This window comes from Anabrus simplex, chromosome 4, assembly GCF_040414725.1.
Source record: "Anabrus simplex isolate iqAnaSimp1 chromosome 4, ASM4041472v1, whole genome shotgun sequence".
NCBI lineage: Eukaryota > Metazoa > Arthropoda > Insecta > Orthoptera > Tettigoniidae > Anabrus > Anabrus simplex.
The window spans coordinates 377493094-377515277 of NC_090268.1; the positions used below are offsets into that span (position 1 = coordinate 377493094).

The following is a 22184-nucleotide window of genomic DNA, read 5'->3' on the forward strand; positions in this document are numbered from 1 at the left end:
GGCAGCATGACAATGAGTGTGATTCACTGCAAGAGCATGCCAAGTATTTGGGTTTATGTCTACACTTCTCATGGTCAGTTTTAGTTGGTCTTTATATCGCTTCAGAGGAGCATCACAAGTCCTTCTTGCCAGTGCTGAGTTCATTATACAAGATTTGCTGAAGGAGTCTCCATCACTCATATGATGGACTTGGCTTATCCATCTTAGCTGATGGCCATTGATGATGGCTTCTATACTGTTCAGCTGCGCTGTCCTGAGAACTGCAATGTTAGTTATATAGTCATCCCATTTGATGTTCATAATGGACCTAAGGTTTGTTGGGAAAATTTGTTGCAGTTTCTTGATGTTGTGGAGTTATAGGGTCCATTTTTCATACCCATAGGGTAATGTAGAGATAACAACAGCTTCGTATACCATTATTTTTGTGCTAATCCTTAGATCTTTGTTCTGGAATAGTTGGTGTGAGACACATCCAAAAGCCACATAGGCAGCCTGTATTCTTTTTGCCCCCATCCTTATCAGAGGTACAGTGCATTGAGAGAGTACTCTCAAGGTACGAGAAGTGATCCACCCTTTCCAGAGTTATGCCAGATATAGTGATTTCAAAATCTGGGACGGTGGTTTCAGGAGTAGGTTGAGCAAGCACTTTGGTCTTCTGAATGTTGACAGTCAGGCCAAAGTGTTTATATGCACTGTTGAAGGAGATGGCAGACTGTTGAAGCTCTTTAGGTATGTGGGCTGGAGCAGTATTGTCATCCACATATTGCAATTCTGTAACCTCGGTGGAACAGGTTGATCTGTTAGAGCAAAGTCTGTCTGGCCTTCATAGCAATATTTAATTTCCACACCTGTGCTGTTTGTGTTAAACCAGCTGAGAGAGGATGTAGAGAGAATAGGAGGGAACTGTGAGTCAGTGGTGAAGGAGGAGGCATTTCTGGATGGACAATGATGGTGAAGACTCGTTCAACACCAGCCTACCTAGTAAAATGAAGAGGTTCTACGATGATGATTATCATCATCATCATCATCATGTGTTGTTTATGGGTGTTGTCTCATAATGCATGGCTGCCAGGTACAGAGCAAAATGTGTAGGTGCAAATAAGCATCCCTGCTTGAGCTCATTTGTGATTGGAAATCCTTCTGAGATATCATTCTGATACAGTACCTATCCAACCATACCATCATGAGAGTTTAGAAATATGTACAAAATAATTCACAATTGATCTGTCAGCAGTATCCATATGACTGAACTACTACAATTCACTATATGACAGAACATCAACTGTACTATCTGTAACTACAGCTACAACTGACTGACTTAACTGAACTGAACATATGCAAAAATACATAATAGATCACGACTGATCAACCAAGATGATTGGTATCGCTAGACCTGCTCTACATAAACAGCACTACATCTTCCTGAACTCTTACAACTCAAACTCACTTCACAATACCAACATCACATCACTACAACAATTCACTATTACACACTGACTTCAACTAGACTCAACATTCTTTATACTGATATGTTTTGGCTATGCTTCTGAATAATTCTGGTTTCTTACAACATAATAATACAAGACACCTGGAAGGTTCTACAATTATCATCCATTATCATTTCTGTTCTAGAAATATCTTAAAACAAGTGGGTCATTACAGTATACCGTATTACCTAAGGATAGCTAGAAACACTTAGAATACTTTTCAGATGTTCTTGGTACGTCAAAGTTCCAGAGTTCACTTAAATCAACACACGTACAACTGGAAATTTTGTGAACAACTTGGAACACACAAAAGATTGTTTACAAGTGACAAGCATGATGTAACCTCAATTTAGACTTCTTGTGTTATTATCACACACACACACACACACACACACACACACACACACACACACACACACACACACACACACACACACACAAGTTTCCTGAACAACTTAAACATATGAAATATTATTTACTTGTAAAACATAGTGTTAACCTTTAATACATGAGCTAAATACACGTGATTAAACAAAATACATAACCTAGCCTTTAACATATGAAAAACTGTTTTCACTTATACATACATCATCTAACTTGTGCCAACATTGTTGACTGACTACTTCTGCCTTCAGTAAGTTCTCACATATACATACTACTTACTCATTAGTGATCCCCGGAATGTCCTTCCATAGACTATTATAATGTTATAACAGTCACATTGCCCAAACAAAACAGTTAATGAGCATGTGTTCATGCAGGTACAAGGTGTTTCATCACTATCTGTTATCTTTCTCTCAAAAAGTATCTTAAAATCATCAACTTACCTTTATTTCTTTTTGACTGATTGATACAGTTGGCAAGATATGTTAAATTCTTGTAAAAATATTATCATCATCATTGTCATCTTACTAATAATATATTGGTATGTTTGCAGGAAAAAGGCTCTTGGAGGAAGTACCATTCTTGATCTTGGAGTTTACTGTCTACAGTTTGCTCTGTTTATTTATGGACCTGTTCGACCAAAAAATGTTGTAGCATTGGGCCACCTAAATGACGAGGGTGTTGATGTTAGCATGAGCTGCATATTCACTTATGAAAATGGCAAGACAGCAGTACTCAGCACTCATGCACGAGCACAATTTCCAAATGAAGCTCTAGTAATTGGTACAAAAGGCACAGCTCGAGTAAGTATATACTTTGGCCTTAAGCTCCCAGGGCAAGGTTCAGTAAGATGCCCCCTTCAAGGAAAGACAATAAGAAATGTTATCTTCATGATAGAATGTAAAGGAACATAGAATAGGATAGTATACTCCCATCTCCTTGTTCTGGATTGCCTGGAACTGGGAAGAGAGTGATCATTTATTGCAAACCAAATGGTTAATATTTGCTTCATTTTCCTTGTTACAATTAGTTTTAATTTATCTATTACTACATTAAACATTACAGTTAAGCCTAATCACTATTTAACCACACATACATACATTATCATTATAGACTGTTATACCTTTCAGCAAGCAAGTCTGCAAGCCTCTGAGAATTTACTAAATGTCGCCACAATCCTCGATTTGCAACTAGTGTTGTGGCCTCATTTAGTTCCATACCACTTATCTTTAAATCGTTAGAAACAGAGTCTAACCATCGTCGTCTTGGTCTACCTCTACTTCTCCTACCCTCCATAACAGAGTCCATTATTCTCCTAGGTAACCTATCCTCCTCCATTCGCCTCACATGATCCCACCACCGAAGCAGGTTTATGCATACAGCTTCATCCATAGAGTTCATTCCTAAATTAGCCTTTATCTCCTCATTCTGAGTACCCTCCTGCCATTGTTCCCACCTGTTTGTACCAGCAATCATTCTTGCTACTTTCATGTCTGTTACTTCTAACTTACGAATAAGATATCCTGAGTCCACCCAGCTTTCACTCCCATAAAGCTCAATCTCTAAATTGTAGTTCTTTAAATTTTATTTATTTTTGCCCAAGACATTGTGTTGTATAGTCTTGGACAACGTGTGCCTCACCCTTATTAAGTTGTATTACTGTTAGTGCAAGTTATGTCACAAATGTGAATAGAGTTATCCTCGATTTACAATAGACATTATGGATGAACTGAACGACTGCATGAATGAATGAATGATTGCATGATTGAATTTTATTCATTCATGCATGAATGAATAAACACTCGCCTCTCCTAGTCGCAGATAATCACCAACTGGGGAAAGAGCATTCCCTATTGAATAAGTGATACAATGATTGAATAAACTAAATGCTATCAGCCTCCATCTACAGAACCCCAGCAGCTAAGGAGAGAACATAACAATATGAACAAATGAATGAATGTATGCATGAAAGAAATTTTAAAAAACCCTCTCTCTCCCAGCCATGGGGACAGCAATTATTATTGAATGAATTAATACTCTCATCCTACAGCTATGGATCTCCAGCAGTTGAGGAAGGAACTTTCCATCTATTGTAACCTAAGCAAATTCACATGCAATTGAACAAATAATTCCCTTAAGGAAAATAATAATGACAACAATAATACCACAATAACACTGAAAATTGACTTTGTGTTTGCTTTCTTTTGTCACATTTTTTACTATACCAAACATTTTTGCTGTCCTACCCAGTGTGATCCATTCTTTGTTTAATAATTTAATAATAGTGTCTAAAATTCTTTCCCCCTATCTATTTTAGCTTTGTAATCACTACCCATGTATTTGATCCTGAATGAGTCTGATGCCCTACATAATCTGAACAGATGTGCCTCCTCCAGTAATTCTCCACATAACATAAAGGAACATAAAACAACTGATATATAAAGGTATCACAGAACAGTAAATGTGTTGAACATTTTATACCTGCAATGAGATATACATATCTCATTTCCTTCAATAGTGCACCTGGTGGCATGAACATTAAGGTGTCAAGTTTTTAAGATCTGACAGCATCATTAGCAGGTTAGAGTCCTGTTGGTGGAAAAACGTTTTCACCATTACAATGTTGGCTGGTGTGGTAGAAGAGATGATTGCATGCAATTTCTAATCATTAGATTACATGCCAAAAGTGTGAGTTCAGTTCTAAAACTCTCTGCAGTGTTCACATGGAGTTAGGGATAGGACGCTGTTGATAGTGATTTGTCCATCAGATGGTGATGTTAAGCCTTGAGCAGACCCTTAGGTGTTATTTATCTCGAGTAGGCTATGTGCCAACACCAAATATCATCCTCTCCCTACCTCATTATCATCCCACACACAGACGTGTAGATTGCCCATGGGCATCAAATAAAAATGCCTGCACCAGGCCTCTCTGGAGGCATCACTCACTCAATCAATCAATCAATCAATCAATCAATCAATCAATCAATCAATAAATCTCCTTTAATAGGATTTGCATCTAAGCTGAAGTGAAGCATTAGTAACATTGAATATTAGACATCTTCATACAACATTTGCAGACTCCCACAAGGACAGTTAGAAATAAGGTTTCACTTGAATTAGGTTCTGATAGAATATTTTTATTCGTTTGCAAGTAAGTGTTACCGCATAGGGATTACCGACCACTTATCAAATTGTGTGTGCAGAGAAATGATTGCATTAGGTTTAAGGGTTGTACTAAATGCAACCGATTGTTATTATTAGGGCTCGGATGTTTAGGAAAAGTCATATTTTTTCTTTGTCTCTATTTTCTTGCCTGATTGGATTTTGGTGCAAATCAGGTGATTATCATAACAATTAAGTGATTTTTATTTGTCAAATAAATGCATATTTTGGCTATGTTTTGTCAAAAGGTCATATTTTCAGCTATTTTCTTAGAAACACCATATTTTGGTCATATTTTGGTGGTTTGGCGACAGCTGTACCTGTGCAAAATCATTGTCAACTAGTACTCACAAAACTGCTTTACCGCATCACATCTGTAGTTAATACAAGTGGAATACTCTGCCTCTTCTATCAAGATTGTACAGGAATTGTTTTCCAGCAGTTTGTCAGAAAGTCTGGCATATATTAAGTAAAACTTTGGAATTACATCGAGTGCAGTTACTCGTTTAGAAGCTGCTAGCTTAGAAATTCATGAAAGTATTGGAATTGTGAAAAGTGTTGAACTTTCAGACAACAATCACATGGAATAGTTGGTGTCAATGTAAAACGGAAATTTTAAAACGTGCTTAATCGAAGTAACAGTTTTCGCTGTGTGTGTGCAAAATAAATGTTCTTAGAGGAGAAGGTACCAGTACATTTCAAGATGAGTGCATACTCGAAGCAGTGATAATATTATTTAAATATGCACCAATAACGTCTTGTGACATAGGGAGGAGCTTCTCTTCTTACAAGAATGTGTTAAGTGATAATTGGAGGTCTTTCGCACCTGATGCTTTGAAGATGAATCTCGTCATACACTTCAATACCACCCGCGGAGAAGAATGAAGAAGTAATGAGAGTTTGCACTATTTGTCCCACCGCCCTACCATAATGTATTACAAGTTGTCCATTTCATGACCGTATCGATGTTAAATCAAGAAGTAAGTATTAATAACCACCTAATCGATACTTTATTAATGTCTCAGGCAAAATTGAATAAAATTAAAACTTACAGGACATGTTTCGACCACTTAGTGGTCCTCTTCAGCTGTATAAATAAAGAACTGAAAAGAAAAACATTATGACAATAAGCACAAATAAAAGTTCTTTGGAGACTCCTTTGATAAAAATGGAGGTCATCAGAATAGGTCATCTTGCCTCTCGTTCTTGTTTGGAAAAGATGTTTATTCTGCGCTGTCTAGAGGGTCTGTTTTTGAGCGCGACCTGGTGAAGTAACGATGTGATACAGTTTGACAGTTCATGGAAAGCTCTGGAGAGAAGGGAAGTAGAGTTTTATCATCATCTAAAATAACATGCGAGGGAGGAGGGAGATTGGGCTGTGCTTCTGCGATGTCGTGTTTGATTATATCTCTTGTTCGTCTAATCTGTTTCATGTCTACCCATTCTAAGTATTTGCTAATATTCTCATATAAGATGTTTTTATGCTTGTTGTTTTCGTTGAGATTCTTTTCACCGTTTTCCAATTTATCAAGAACGATGTGGATGTTTTCCAGGTTGTTCATAAGATTACCTTTATTAATCATACAGATAATTTGAAGGTCCTGTTTTATATTGGTGAATTTGTGGTTGGACTCTTTCATATGGGATCTCATGGCAGAGAATCTTTTGTATCTTTCAGCATTGACGTGTTCTTGATATCTAATTGAGAAGTTCCTTCCAGATTGTCCCACGTAAGTTTTTTTACATTGAGCACAAGTCAGCTTACAAATACCCGATTCCTGGAATTCGTCATCTTTAAGTTTATTAGCTTTATTATGACTAAAGAATCTGTTTCGTGTTGTCGTTTGTAGAGAAGGCTACTTATTCAAGAAACACAATACCAAGTTTTAACGCAACTTCATTTATTCTTGTACAAATCCAATTGAACTACGCAAGATAGTATTACAATTCCTAGGACACCGTAAATTCACATTATGCGACGCTGTGTCCAATATTTAAATTTAAATAGACATCATTTTAACACCCATTAATGGTGAATATCGGCAGGACTTCAAGTTTTAATGCAATTTCATTCATTCCTAACTCAACTTTTTTGAACTACGCAAGGCAACTTCAAGGACACTGTGAATGCATATCATCACAAGACGTTGTATTTAATTAGACATTACTATATTGTGTTTTTAATTTGTACTTGACAAAATGGAATTTTAATTCTATGTTTGTACTATCCAAATTTTTAAGTGTTACATTGTAATACTCATTGTTTTGAATTTTTAATGGGCTATTTTAGTCAGGTCTTATTGTATACTGAATTTTAATCCACTAGATGAGGAAGAGAATGCATAATATTCTCGAAACATGTACTAGATGTTAAGGTGAAAGGTAAATAAATAAATAGTATTGACTAGGCGGACCATCTTCCAACATATTTACTGTTACTAAGTCAATACGGATCCAATCCCGACCATCATGGTCAAGATTATTAATACTGGAAGTTGAACGACGTCACGAAGAAGGACTGTTTCCTGTTACCTCGGATAGATGACACCCTGGACACGTTATCTGGAGCCCAGTGGTTTTCAATTTTGGACCTGAAGTCTGGATACTGGCAAGTAGCGCTCCATCTGGAAGACAAGGAGGAGACGGCGTTATCAACTGGCCAAGGGCTCTGCCAGTTCACCGTGATGCCCTTCGGCCTCTGCAATGCACCGGCGACTTTCAAGCGATTGATGGAGGCCGTGCTGAGAGGGCTTACTCACGATGCTTACCTCGTGTACCTGGACAACATAATTATTGTGGGACGCACGTTCAAAGAGCATGTGGAGAACCTGCGGAAAGTGTTCGAGAGGCTACGTGGGGCTCACCTAAAGTTAAATCCCGGAAAATGGCAGCTGTTCCAGAAGGAGGTCCGCTACCTGGACCACATCGTGTCATCGGAGGGAGTAGCCGCCGATCCGGAGAAGTTCGAAGCTGTCAGGGACTGGCCGGTGCCGGATGACAAGCGAGAACTAAGGAGTTTTCTCGGGCTTTGCACATATTACCGCAGATTTATAGCTGGCTACGCAGACATCTCAAAGCCTCTTACACGACTCACTGAGGAGAGGAGGTCTTTCCAATGGTCAGACGAGGCGGAGGCTGCCTTCCAGAAGCTGAAGGAGTCGCTGTGTACTGCACCCATCCTTGGATACCCCAACTCTGGGGAGAAGTTCATCGTCGATACCGACGCCAGTGACGTGGGAATTGGTAAGGTACTGTCACAAGCGCAAGACGGCCAGGAGAAGGTGATCGCCTATTTCAGCAAGACGATGTCAAAAGCTGAGAGAAATTACTGCGTGACGCGTCGGGAATTGCTGGCCATCGTGAAGACCTTCGAGCTCTTCCACAAGTATCTGTATGGGCTGTCTTTCCGCCTGCGCACCGACCACTCCGCATTGACCTGGCTCCTAAGCTTCAGAAACCTGGAAGGACAGACAGCTCGCTGGGTGCAACGCCTTCAGGGGTACGACTTCACCACCGAGCATCGACAAGGAAAGAAGCACTGCAACGCCGATGCTCTATCGAGAAGACAGTGCCCTGCGAACTGTACACACTGCCAGAAAGTGGAGACACAGGCAGGCATTGTGGACATCCGGGTCGTGAGGGCCACCGCCGCTGAAGGATGGGATTGAGACGCCCTCAGGAGGGAGCAGCTGAAGGACGACGACATCAGGCTGATCTTATGAGAAGTAGAATCGGGGCAGAGGCCGGAATGGAAAGACATAGCCGAACGCAGTCCAACCTATAAGGCGTACTGGGCCCAGTGGTCGTCTCTCATGGTTAGTGACGGGATACTTACCTGCACGTGGGAATCAACCGACGGAAAGAAGCACATTGCACAGCTGATAATTCCCAGGAGCATGAGAAAAGAGGTGCTGACTGAGTTGCATGCGGGCGCTACTGCCGGCCATTTGGGAGTAAATAAGACACTAGATCGTGCCCGACAGCGTCACTACTGGGTGCACTTGAGGAGTGATATTGAGAGGATGTGCCAGCTGTGTGACACCTACATGGCAAGCCGGGGCCCACGTACCAGGAGTAAGGGCCAAATGATGCAGTACAACGTTGGAGCACCATTCGAGAGGATCGCCATTGATGTCGCCGGACCATTCCCTGAATCTGACGCCGGGAACCATTACCTATTCCTGGCTGTAACCGTACGTATGTACGATCCCCGAGTTTTTAGGTTAGGAAATTTTCGTATATAGTTTGTTAGGTTAAAATCATGTAATTTTGTTTATTTACCATGTAAAAACGTAATATTATAAGAAGAATGTATAGTTAGGGAATATTGCATATGTTCATCATTATATTTTGTATAAATTTCCGTTTGGGTAAGAGTCTGTAAATATGGCCTAGCCGTAAGGATTGTGCAACCGGGAAAACTGCGACTATATCGGGAAGGACGGTTGAAGTCAGTTGGATGTGTTGCAACAGGTGGCTTGAAAACACGGGGTACAGCAGGTTGTATCGGTTGAAGAATTGGAGTGAATCAATGTGGACATACATGAGTGGACGGTCTATGTCACATCATATACTCGATAGCCAATGCGAGGGCTTTGTTTTGAGCGAGGTTTGTGTTGACAGAGTGACGCGGGAAGAAGTGCCGGTGTGAGCGTTGCTACCACTAAACTTTTCAGGACGCTACAACCACGTGTAGCAAGCATATATAAGTGGGTACGCGTGTGCGGCGAGTCACTCTGATTCTGATTCCGATTCTCATTATGTTTCTGACTCTGATGCTGATACTGTGTGTTTCTCATTTGTACTGGTCTGCGGGAGCGACGTATTTGCGCAGTTTGCTATACGATCTGCTATTGTTGGGAGTATCTGTTACGGAGTGAACATGGTATAATCTCAACGACTTACCGGCTTTGCAGTGGACTTTCTGTAAAAGAAAATGTTTGTTTGGAACTTGTCACCCGAGTATGCAGCTTCAGTTGGTGGAGAATTTTGCTGTTTGCTTGCCTCCGGACATGTAACGCTTTCTGTCCAGCCAGCAATTGTAAAGAATTAAAGACGACGAAGAAGTGTAAATAAGGTTAGGGATGCTGTTAGTAAAGAAGGTTGCATCCATATGTAGAGAAATAGTCGTCGTACTTTTCTCTACCAGATTAGGATTCACGGTAACAGCGGAGTGCAGTGGGGCTCTTACCTGGAGGTATGTTAAAAGTATAATGATGTTCGATTTTAAGTGATGATTTTAATGATGTGTAATTTGTCTTTGTAGACGGCAAACGAGTAAATCTAGTGAAGAGATGATTTTGTTGGGTAGTATTGTGTATATTAGCTCTATGTAAACGGCCAGCACTAAGTGGGTTGCATTAGTGTTGATTTTGTTGGTGTTTGTCACATATTAGTTCTTATTCGATGTTCTATTTTATTGGTGAGTTTAATGATGTGTAATTTGCTTTTGTAGATGGCAAACGAATAAATCTCGTGAAGAGATGATTTTGTTGGATAGTATTGTGTATATTAGCTCTATGTAAACAGCAAGCACTAAGTGGGTTGCATAAGTGTTTATTTTTGTTGGTGTTTGTCACATATTAGTTCTTATTCTGGGAGTAAAGTCATAGAATCAAACTTTAAGTGAGTCTTTTGTCAGTGGAGTGAGGCTGAACCTGGCATGTTACCCAAATTTAATTTCAGGGGTTATATAGCAACAGGTAAGGTTACAAAGCAAGTCTGGAGCCTCGTCAGCCTGATGACCGTCGCCTTGGGAGAGGGAGTGGCTCGTTGCTCTACATAATTAAATATTCCTGCAATTGTTTTGCAGGTGGCGCCCATTATCCTTGTTATTTACACTTATTTGAGTCAACGTTTATCTGTTCAGTATTTCAATAAATTGCAGTAGTTACAATTGGCGCCGCCAACGTGAGGCAGAATGATATCCAGACTTGCTATATGACCTTGGTAGGCACATTTGGTCCAGTGTTTTAGTGAGCTTGTGTCAGGAGTTATGTATCGGTGTTGTCATGTTTGGAGTGCTATGTTTATCAGTGGAGCATGAATATTAGTGAGAATAATAGTAATGCTATAAATTTGAGAAGTGTAGTGCATAAAGGAAGCATGTCTGTTAGTGATCAGGAGAGCAGCTCTGACACAAGCATACAAAGTTTTGATGAAAGTAGTTGTCTGAGTGAAAATATGTCTATGAAAAAAGTGTATGGAATTGTAATGGGGGGTGAAGGGGAAGCTAGTGAGCAAAATCAAAGTAACATGGGGGGTAATAATGAGTTTATGAAGTTAGTATTAGAGCAGTTGGCTAAATTAAGTGATCAAGGGGATAATTTGAGTAGTAAAATTAGTAATCAGGGGAAGGAATTAAGTGATAAAATTGAGTCAACAGAAGGAGTTGCATAGTTTTGGCATGATGCTTACAGAGAAAATGGAAGAGAAATTTTCAAGCATTAACAGAGAACTGCAGAGTGTTAAAGTTAATACAGAAAGGAGGTTTGAACTGGTGGAAGAGAAATTTATGAAGGTGGATGAGATTAAAATGAGGCAGGATGTTATAGAGAGTAAAGTTGAAGGCCAAATAACTCAATTTCAAAACCAACATGTTCAGATGGAAAAGGACAAAAGTGAACTTAGATCTATTCTTGAGGAGAAAGTGGAGAGCGTGAAGTCTAGTGTGACAGAAGAAATTCGAGGAATGAGAATTAATGTGGACACTAGAATTAAGGAAACAAAAGAGAAAACTGAAAAGTTAGAGTGGGAATTTACTAATTTAAAGTCGAAGGGGTTAAACATGACTGAGGTAGCACAGCAGATTGAGGTGGTCAAGGAAGTAGAGTTACCACGGTTCAATAATGGGCAATTAGGTCCTATGGAATTTCTCAAGGTAGTTAAACAAAGATTTGGGAAAGGGCTGTCAGATGGTATCACCCAGTGGGATACCGTAGAGGTTAAGATTTCTGAGGCACTTATGGGGGAGGCTAAACTCTGGTATGATGTATACAGGGAAATGATTACTTGCTTGAGTGAATTTGAAGTAGCCTTTAAGGCCAAATTTTGGAACAATAGTATTCAAGGGAAAGCTAAAGACAAAATTAATTTTGGCAGATATAGGACTCAGGGAGGGGGTAGCATGACTCAGTACTTCTTGGAGCATGTGTTACTAAATCAGAGCCTGAACTTAAATTCATCAGAACAGGATATAGTGAGAAGGATGTTGGGACATTTTTCTGAAGAGGTTCAGTTGGCAGCATGCATGCAGAGAATTGAAACTATTAAGGACATGGAACAGCTGTTAGAGAGGTTCGATTCCTTAAGTTCTGCTAGGAATAGTGACAGTCATTCCAATCTCCGCCAGAATGGTGGACAGAGACAGAATGGTCCAGGAGAGTACCATCGGTACCCTGACCAAAACAATCGAGGTGGCAACCACAGAGGGCAAGACCCAGGGAGGAATAACCGTGGTTATGGCAGAGGTTCTGAGTCCCGCAGATATGTGGAAAATCGGGACAGGGATGAACAAGGATCGAATGGGAATCATAATCCAAATCAAGATGATCAGCCACCAAGAAGAAATTTAAACGCTTAAGGGGCGGGCGAGATAGGTCAGGCGACTTGTCCCTAAATGAAGATGCTGTTGTAACGTGCTGTGAAGGAAATTAACTATCAAATAGATGTTCAAGAGGATCTGATTAATGACCACATTGCTGACAAGGGTAATTTAAGTAACATGCCCATTAATCCTATTATTGAATTCTTTATTGTAGGGGAGAAGGTAAAAGTGCTTTTGGATACAGGTAGCCAGAAGTCCTGTATTAATAGTAGATTCTACGAGGAGTTGAAGTGTAAAGGAGTTGAGTTTGAGGAGATTCCTGTGTCTAATGTATATGTGATTTCTGCTGTTGGTAACAAGTCGCAAAGAATCAGGAGCCAAGTCCTTGTTAAAATGGGTATTGGGGATGTCATGATTGAACAGATATGCTTGGTGGTTCCAAATTTAATTTATTCAGTTATCTTGGGTTCAGACTTTCTGAGTAGGAGTAAGTGTAAATTAGATTATCTGCATGCTGAAGTAAGTTTGCAGACAGGGGAAGATCTGAAATCTGTTAGGCTGGCCTACTGTGTGACAGAGAACCAATTTGCATATGGGATGTGTCATATTCAGGTGGTGAAAGAGAAAAACTTGTCCTTGTCGAGAGAGCGAGACTTTGGAGAATATTGTGATGATTCAGAGAGAGAAGATGGTAGTATCCCTGATGGGAAGGGGAACTTTAAGAGTAAAGAGGAGGAGATTAGAGCAGTTGCAGAGGAGGTGGATCTAGATAAAGATCAGAAGGAAAGATTATTAGAGTTATTAATAGAATATAAGGAAGTGTTCTCTGAGAAACCTGGAATGACAACTTCATATGTACATTCGTTCAATGTTACTGACAGTTCGAGTTTTGATAGCTATCGGTATCCCATACCCCACGCATATGCTAAGGCTGTAGATGATTTAATTAAGGAAATGTTACTAGATGGGATTATCGAGAAGTCAGTGAGTCAGTATGTGAACCCGTTGATTGTTGTGGGTAAAAAAGATGGCACAGTACGCGTTTGCTTAGATGCTAGGCAGATAAACAAACGCATCACGGCTGATCATGAGAGACCTGAGACCACAGAGGAGCTCATTCAGAGATTCGAGGGTAGACCTTGGTTGAGCTCTGTTGACTTGAGTTCAAGTTTTTGGCAGGTCCATCTCAGAAAAGAAGACAGGCCATTGACAGCCTTTTTACATCGTGGGAAGCTGTACCAGTTTTGCCGCGTACCATTTGGCACTAAGACGTCGTCTTCTGCCTTGATACGAGCATTAGATATTGCACTTGGTCCAGAAACTAATGAGTTCACGACGACGTACATTGATGACTTAGTAATTGCTTCTAGAACATTTGAGGAACATTTAGAAAACTTGTGCACTGTTTTTAATAAATTATTGAGATCTGGCTTCACCTTGAAATTGAGCAAATCTAAATTTTGTACCCATAGTGTCATTTTTCTGGGGCATGAGATCACACCTGAAGGTGTGACACCTGAGATAACTAGGCTTGATAAGATCTTTTCGGCTAAGACACCTAGGAACGCTAAACAGTTGAGATCATTGCTAGGTGTATGTAACTATTTCAGGCGATTCGTGATTAAGTACTCCTATCTCACAGAACCGTTTAGAGAGCTACTAAAGCAGAATGCTCAATGGAAATGGACAAAGAGGCACGATGAAGCGTTAGAGGCTTTGAAGAAAGGGTTTCATGAGGCAGTCATATTGCGATACCCTAAGCCAACGCTGGGCTTTTATGTGATGACCGATGCATCTGATTTAGGCATAGCAGCGGCGTTATGTCAACCTGACGAGGGAGGTAATTTTGGTGTAGTTTCTCTGGCCAGTAGAGGGCTTAACCCTGCCGAGAAAAGATACACTGTAAGTGAGAAGGAATTGCTTGCAATTGTATATGCACTTAGAAAATTTAGAGTTTATTTGTTAGGCAGGAAATTTACGATCTACACAGATCATGCTCTTGCTTTCATTAGGACCTGTAAATTGATCTTGGGTCGCTTGTCGCGGTGGATACTGGCAGTCCAAGAGTACGACTTCGAAGTGGTTCATATAGCAGGGAGTGAGAATGCCTTCGCAGATTATATGAGTAGGCACCCCGCTGACATGCAAGGGAAGGTAAGGAATGAAGAGAAGGAGGGAATACTCATATGTAGCTTGAGGACGGAAGATAGTAAGCAAGAGAAATTAAGACTCTTAAAGATGAGAGAAGAACAGCTCAAGGACAAAGAATTGAGCGAGATTAAACTAGAATTGGAAGTGGAAGGAGATGGAAAATATATACTTAGGGGGAGTAAGAAATATAAGTTGATAGGTGACTTGGTGTCAAGAGAGGATTTTAAGGGGCGTTGGAAGGTGGTAGTACCACAGTCCCTCAGGCCAGATATAATCTGGTATTACCATATAGAGCTGGGTCACTTTGGAGCAGACAAGGTACTGGATGCCATACAGGAGAATTTCATCTGGAAGAATATGGGGAGAGACATTAGGAAGACTTTCGCAAAGTGTGATTCCTGTCAAAGAAGTAAACATCCTAATCATTATCTGGAGGGCCTGAGGCAAGCGGTAGTGACAGATGGACCTGGAGAGTTGGTTTGTGTAGATCTGTATGGTCCTCTTGTCAAAACTAAGTATGCATATCAGTATATATTTGTTGTTATTGACTCATTCACCAAGTATGTCAAATTGTATCCTTTGCGTAAGGCCACTGCAAGGGCCTGTGTGGGGAAAATTCTGGAGAGGTACGTACCGGAGTTCGGTAAACCAAAAAGAATCTTGTCGGATCATGGATCCCAATTTACTTCACGTATATGGAGGGACGGACTGAGTGATATTGGTGTTAGCGTACATTACTCTTCCATACGATATCCTCAGGGAAATATGTCTGAGAGGGTAATGCGTGAGCTAGGCCGCATGTTTCGCACATACATTAGTGACAACCACAATTCTTGGTTTAACTACTTGGAAGATGTGGAACATTGGTGCAATGTGACAAGACATGACAGCACTGGATTAACACCGATTGAGTTGCAGTTGGGTTGTAAGCTTGAACGGGAATTGGCTAGGATTCTAGGTCTTTCCACAGGCGAAGATGTACCAAAGGACTTGGTGATTGATTTAGCGAGGCAGAATTTAAGGAAGGCAGCTGATAGGAGAATGATGCAGCAGGGGAGGCATCATGGAGATAGTTTTGAAGTAGGGGAGGAGGTGTTACTAAAGGTTCCACACATTTCATCTGCAGACAACAAAGAAATTCATAAGTTTTTTCAGTTGTATCAGGGACCTTACACAGTAGGTAAGAAAGTTGGCAAATGTGCTTATCACTTGTTGAATAACAAAGGTGACATGATTGGTACACACAACATTCACAATCTTAAGAGGTATGTAAGGTGAAGTATTGTAAGTTCAGATGTTTTGTGTATGTTAAGAAGAATATGTGAATTTTCTTTAAATCCTGAGTGACTTTGACAGGCTGTGTAGGCTGCTGTACCGAAAAGACTGTGATTTGCTCAGATGTATTGTATATAATCTTCACAAATCAAGGGGAGGTATTGTAACCGTACGTATGTACGATCCCAGAGTTTTTAGGTTAGGAAATATTCGTATATAGTTTGTTAGGTTAAAATCATGTAATTTTGTTTATTTACCATGTAAAAACGTAATATTATAAGAAGAATGTATAGTTAGGGAATATTGCATATGTTCATCATTATATTTTGTATAAATTTCCGTTTGGGTAAGAGTCTGTAAATATGGCCTAGCCGTAAGGATTGTGCAACCGGGAAAACTGCGACTATATCGGGAAGGACGGTTGAAGTCAGTTGGATGTGTTGCAACAGGTGGCTTGAAAACACGGGGTACGGCAGGTTGTAACGGTTGAAGAATTGGAGTGAATCAATGTGGACATACATGAGTGGACGGTCTATGTCACATCATATACTCGATAGCCAATGCGAGGGCTTTGTTTTGAGCGAGGTTTGTGTTGACAGAGTGACGCGGGAAGAAGTGCCGGTGTGAGCGTTGCTACCACTAAACTTTTCAGGACGCTACAACCACGTGTAGCAAGCATATATAAGTGGGTACGCGTGTGCGGCGAGTCACTCTGATTCTGATTCCGATTCTCATTATGTTTCTGACTCTGATGCTGATACTGTGTGTTTCTCATTTGTACTGGTCTGCGGGAGCGACGTATTTGCGCAGTTTGCTATGTGTTGTTGAGTCATCAGTCCATAGACTGGTTTGATGCAGCTCTCCATGCCACCCTATCCTGTGCTAACCTTTTCATTTCTACGTAACTATTGCATCCTACATCTGCTCTAATCTGTTTGTCATATTCATACCTTGGTCTACCCCTACCGTTCTTGCCACCTACACTTCCTTCAAAAACCAACTGAACTAGTCCTGGGTGTCTTAAGATGTGTCCTATCATTCTATCTCTTCTTCTCGTCAAATTTAGCCAAATCGATCTCCTCTCACCAATTCGATTCAGTATCTCTTCATTCGTGATTCGATCTATCCATCTCACCTTCAGCATTCTTCTATAACACCACATTTCAAAAGCTTCTATTCTCTTTCTTTCTGAGCTAGTTATCGTCCATGTTTCACTTCCATACAATGCCACGCTCCACACAAAAGTCTTCAAAAACATCTTTCTAATTCCGATATCAATGTTTGAAGTGAACAAATTTCTTTTCTTAAGAAAGCTCTTCCTTGCTTGTGCTAGTCTGCATTTTATGTCCTCCTTACTTCTGCCATCGTTGGTTATTTTACTACCCAAGTAACAATATTCATCTACTTCCTTTAAGACTTCGTTTCCTAATCTAATATTTCCTGTATCACCTGCCTTCGTTCGACTGCACTCCATTACTTTTGTTTTGGACTTATTTATTTTCATCTTGTACTCCTTACCTAAGACTTCATCCATACCATTCAGCAACTTCTCGAGATCTTCTGCAGTCTCAGATAAAATAACAATATCATCGGCAAATCTCAAGGTTTTGATTTCCTCTCCTTGGACTGTGATTCCCTTTCCAAATTTCTCTTTGATTTCCTTTACTGCCTGTTCTATGTAAACATTGAAAAGGAGAGGGGACAAACTGCAGCCTTGCCTCACTCCTTTCTGGATTGCTGCTTCTTTTTCAAAGCCCTCGATTCTTATCACTGCAGACTGATTTTTATACAGGTTGTAGATAATTCTTCGTTCTCGGTATCTGATCCCTATCATCTTCAGAATCATAAATAGCCTGGTCCAATCAACATTATCGAATGCCTTTTCTAGATCTACGAATGCCATGTACGTGGGCTTGTCCTTCTTGATTCGATCCTCTAAGATGAGACGTAAAGTCAGGATTGCTTCACGTGTTCCTACATTTCTTCTGAAGCCAAATTGATCTTCCCCCAACTCAGCTTCAACTTGTTTTTCCATTCTTCTGTAAATAATACGTGTTAAAATTTTGCAGGCATGAGATACTAAACTAATAGTGCGGTAGTTTTCACACCTGTCAGCACCGGCTTTCTTGGGAATAGGTATAACAACATTCTGCCGAAAATCGGATGGGACTTCTCCTGTCTCATACATCTTGCACACTAAATGAAATAACCTTACCATGCTGGTTTCTCCTAAGGCAGTCAGTAATTCAGAGGGAATATCATCAATTCCAGGTGCCTTGTTCCTATTTAGGTCACTCACAGCTCTGTCAAACTCTGACCTCAAAATTGGGTCTCCCATTTCATCAGCATCAACAGCCTCTTCATGTTCCAGAACCAAATTATCTACATCGTTACCTTGATACAACTGTTGGATATGCTCCTGCCATCTTTCTGCTTTGTCTTCTTTCCCTAGAAGTGGCTTTCCATCTGAGCTCTTAATATTCATGCACCTAGATTTCCTTTCTCCAAAGGTTTCCTTGATTTTCCTGTATGCAGCATCTACCTTTCCCAGGACCATACAGCCTTCGACATCCTTGCACTTCTCCTTCAGCCATTCTTCCTTAGCTACCTTGCACTTTCTATCGACTTGATTCTTTAATCGCCTGTATTCTTTTCTGCCCTCTTCATTTCTAGCATTCTTGTATTTTCGTCGTTCATCAATCAGGTCTAGTATCTCCTGAGTTATCCACTGATTCTTAGTTGATCTTTTCTTCCTTCCTAACATTTCTTCAGCAGCCCTACTGACTTCATTTTTCATGACTCTCCACTCTTCCTCTACTGTGTTTCTTTCGGCCTTTTCATTTAGTCCTTGTGCAACATGTTCCTTGAAACGATCCATCACACTCTTTTCTTTCAACTTGTCTAGATCCCATCTTTTTGCATTCTTTCCTTTCTTCAATTTCTTCAACTTCAGATGGCATTTCATGACCAACAAGTTGTGGTCAGAGTCCACGTCTGCTCCTGGGAAAGTTTTGCAATCCAACACCTGGTTTCTGAATCTCTGCCTAATCATAATGAAGTCTATTTGATACCTTCCAGTGTCTCCAGGTCTCGTCCACGTATACAGCCGTCGTTTGTGGTGTTTGAACCAAGTATTGGCGAGGACTAAATTATGATCAGTGCAGAATTCAACCAGCCGACTTCCTCTTTCGTTCCTTTGTCCCAATCCAAATTCTCCTACTGTGCTACCTTCTCTTCCTTGGCCTACCACTGCGTTCCAGTCTCCCATCACAATTAGATTCTCGTCACCTTTGACATATTGTATTAAATCTTCTATCTCCTCATATATTCTTTCAATTTCTTCATCATCCGCTGAACTAGTAGGCATATAGACCTGTACTATTGTGGTGGGCATTGGTATGGTGTCTATTTTGGCGACAATAATTCTTTCACTATGCTGGTCGTAGTAGCTTATCCGCTGCCCTATTTTCTTATTCATTATTAAACCAACTCCTGCATTACCCCTGTTTGATTTCGTGTTGATAATTCGGTAGTCGTCTGACCAAAAATCCTGTTCTTCCTGCCAACGTACTTCACTTATACCAACTACATCTAACTTTAGCCTATCCATCTCCCTTTTCAGATTCTCTAACCTACCACAACGATTCAAACTCCTAACATTCCACGCTCCGACTCGCAGAATGTCAGTATCCATCTTCCTGATGATCGCCCCCTCTCGTGTAGTCCCCACCCGGAGATCCGAATGGGGGACTAGTTTACCTCCGGAATATTTTACCCGGGAGGAAGCCATCATCAGTACATCTTTCATACAGAGAGAGCTGCATGACCTCGGGAGGTGGTTACGGCTGTAGTTTCCCGTTGCTTTCAGCCGTGTAGCAGTATCAACACAGCTAAGCCATGTTGAGTATTATTACAAGGCCGTATCAGTCAATCATCTAGACTGCCGCCCTTGCAACAACCGAAAGGCTGCTACCCCCCTTTCGATGAACCATTCGTTAGTCTGGTCTCTCAACAGATACCCATCCGATATGGTTGCACCAGCGGCTCGGCTATCTGCATCATTGGGACACGCAAGCCTCCCCACCGCGGCAAGGTCACATGGTTCGCAGAGGAGGGCAGTTTGCTATACGATCTGCTATTGTTGGGAGTATCTGTTACGGAGTGAACATGGTATAATCTCAACGACTTACCGGCTTTGCAGTGGACTTTCTGTAAAAGAAAATGTTTGTTTGGAACTTGTCACCCGAGTATGCAGCTTCAGTTGGTGGAGAATTTTGCTGTTTGCTTGCCTCCGGACATGTAACGCTTTCTGTCCAGCCAGCAATTGTAAAGAATTCAAGACGACGAAGAAGTGTAAATAAGGTTAGGGATGCTGTTAGTAAAGAAGGTTGCATCCATATGTAGAGAAATAGTCGTCGTACTTTTCTCTACCAGATTACGATTCACGGTAACAGCGGAGTGCAGTGGGGCTCTTACCTGGAGGTATGTTAAAAGTATAATGATGTTCGATTTTAAGTGATGATTTTAATGATGTGTAATTTGCCTTTGTAGACGGCAAACGAGTAAATCTAGTGAAGAGATGATTTTGTTGGGTAGTATTGTGTATATTAGCTCTATGTAAACGGCCAGCACTAAGTGGGTTGCATTAGTGTTGATTTTGTTGGTGTTTGTCACATATTAGTTCTTATTCGATGTTCTATTTTATTGGTGAGTTTAATGATGTGTAATTTGCTTTTGTAGACGGCAAACGAATAAATCTCGTGAAGAGATGATTTTGTTGGATAGTATTGTGTATATTAGCTCTATGTAAACAGCAAGCACTAAGTGGGTTGCATAAGTGTTTATTTTTGTTGGTGTTTGTCACATATTAGTTCTTATTCTGGGAGTAAAGTCATAGAATCAAACTTTAAGTGAGTCTTTTGTCAGTGGAGTGAGGCTGAACCTGGCATGTTACCCAAATTTAATTTCAGGGGTTATATAGCAACAGGTAAGGTTACAAAGCAAGTCTGGAGCCTCGTCAGCCTGATGACCGTCGCCTTGGGAGAGGGAGTGGCTCGTTGCTCTACATAATTAAATATTCCTGCAATTGTTTTGCAGGTGGCGCCATTATCCTTGTTATTTACACTTATTTGAGTCAACGTTTATCTGTTCAGTATTTCAATAAATTGCAGAAGTTACAATTGGTGTTTGTCACATATTAGTTCTTATTCTTTTTTTTTTTTTTTTTTTTTTGCTATGGGCTTTACGTCGCACCGACACAGATAGGTCTTATGGCGACGATGGGATGGGAAAGGCCTAGGAGTTGGAAGGAAGCGGCCGTGGCCTTAATTAAGGTACAGCCCCAGCATTTGCCTGGTGTGAAAATGGGAAACCACGGAAAACCATCTTCAGGGCTGCCGATAGTGATATTCGAACCTACTATCTCCCGGATGCAAGCTCACAGCCGCGCGCCTCTACGCGCACGGCCAACTCGCCCGGTAGTTCTTATTCTGGGAGTAAAGTCATAGAATCAAACTTTAAGTGAGTCTTTTGTCAGTGGAGTGAGGCTGAACCTGGCATGTTACCCAAATTTAATTTCAGGGGTTATATAGCAACAGGTAAGGTTACAAAGCAAGTCTGGAGCCTCGTCAGCCTGATGACCGTCGCCTTGGGAGAGGGAGTGGCTCGTTGCTCTACATAATTAAATATTCCTGCAATTGTTTTGCAGGTGGCGCCCATTATCCTTGTTATTTACACTTATTTGAGTCAACGTTTATCTGTTCAGTATTTCAATAAATTGCAGTAGTTACATGGCTATGGACTACTTCACCAAGTGGCCAGAGGTCTACGCCATCCCGAACCAAGAGGCATCGACAGTAGCCGACATCTTGGTCAAAAACTACTTCTGTCGATTCGGTGTCCCGAGGGAACTTCATAGCGACCAAGGCAGAAACTTGGAGTCCAGGCTGATGCAAGGGATTCTGCAACGCTTAAGAGTGCGAAAGACACGTACGACGCCTCTCCACCCTCAGTCAGATGGTATGGTGGAGCGTTTTATGAAAACCATTGAGGAGCACCTCAGGAAGGTGGTTTCGGTGCGCCAGGACTGGGACGAGAGGGTCTCCTCCTTCATGGCCTATCGAGTGTCCACACATGAGACGATGGGCATGACACCTGCCAACATGGTCTTCGGAAGGGAG

The 22184-nt window shown here is 40.9% G+C and overlaps 1 protein-coding gene across 2 annotated transcripts in view; it reads left to right on the forward strand.

Annotated features, from left to right (window-relative positions):
- Positions 1–22184, forward strand: part of LOC136872022 (trans-1,2-dihydrobenzene-1,2-diol dehydrogenase) — an 86224-nt gene that overhangs the window by 47935 nt on the left and 16105 nt on the right. For both annotated transcript variants that reach the window (XM_067145840.2, XM_068227299.1), the window contains one exon: positions 2425–2674. In XM_067145840.2, the coding sequence (XP_067001941.1) occupies positions 2425–2674 (250 nt within the window). The remainder of the gene's footprint in view (positions 1–2424; positions 2675–22184) is intronic.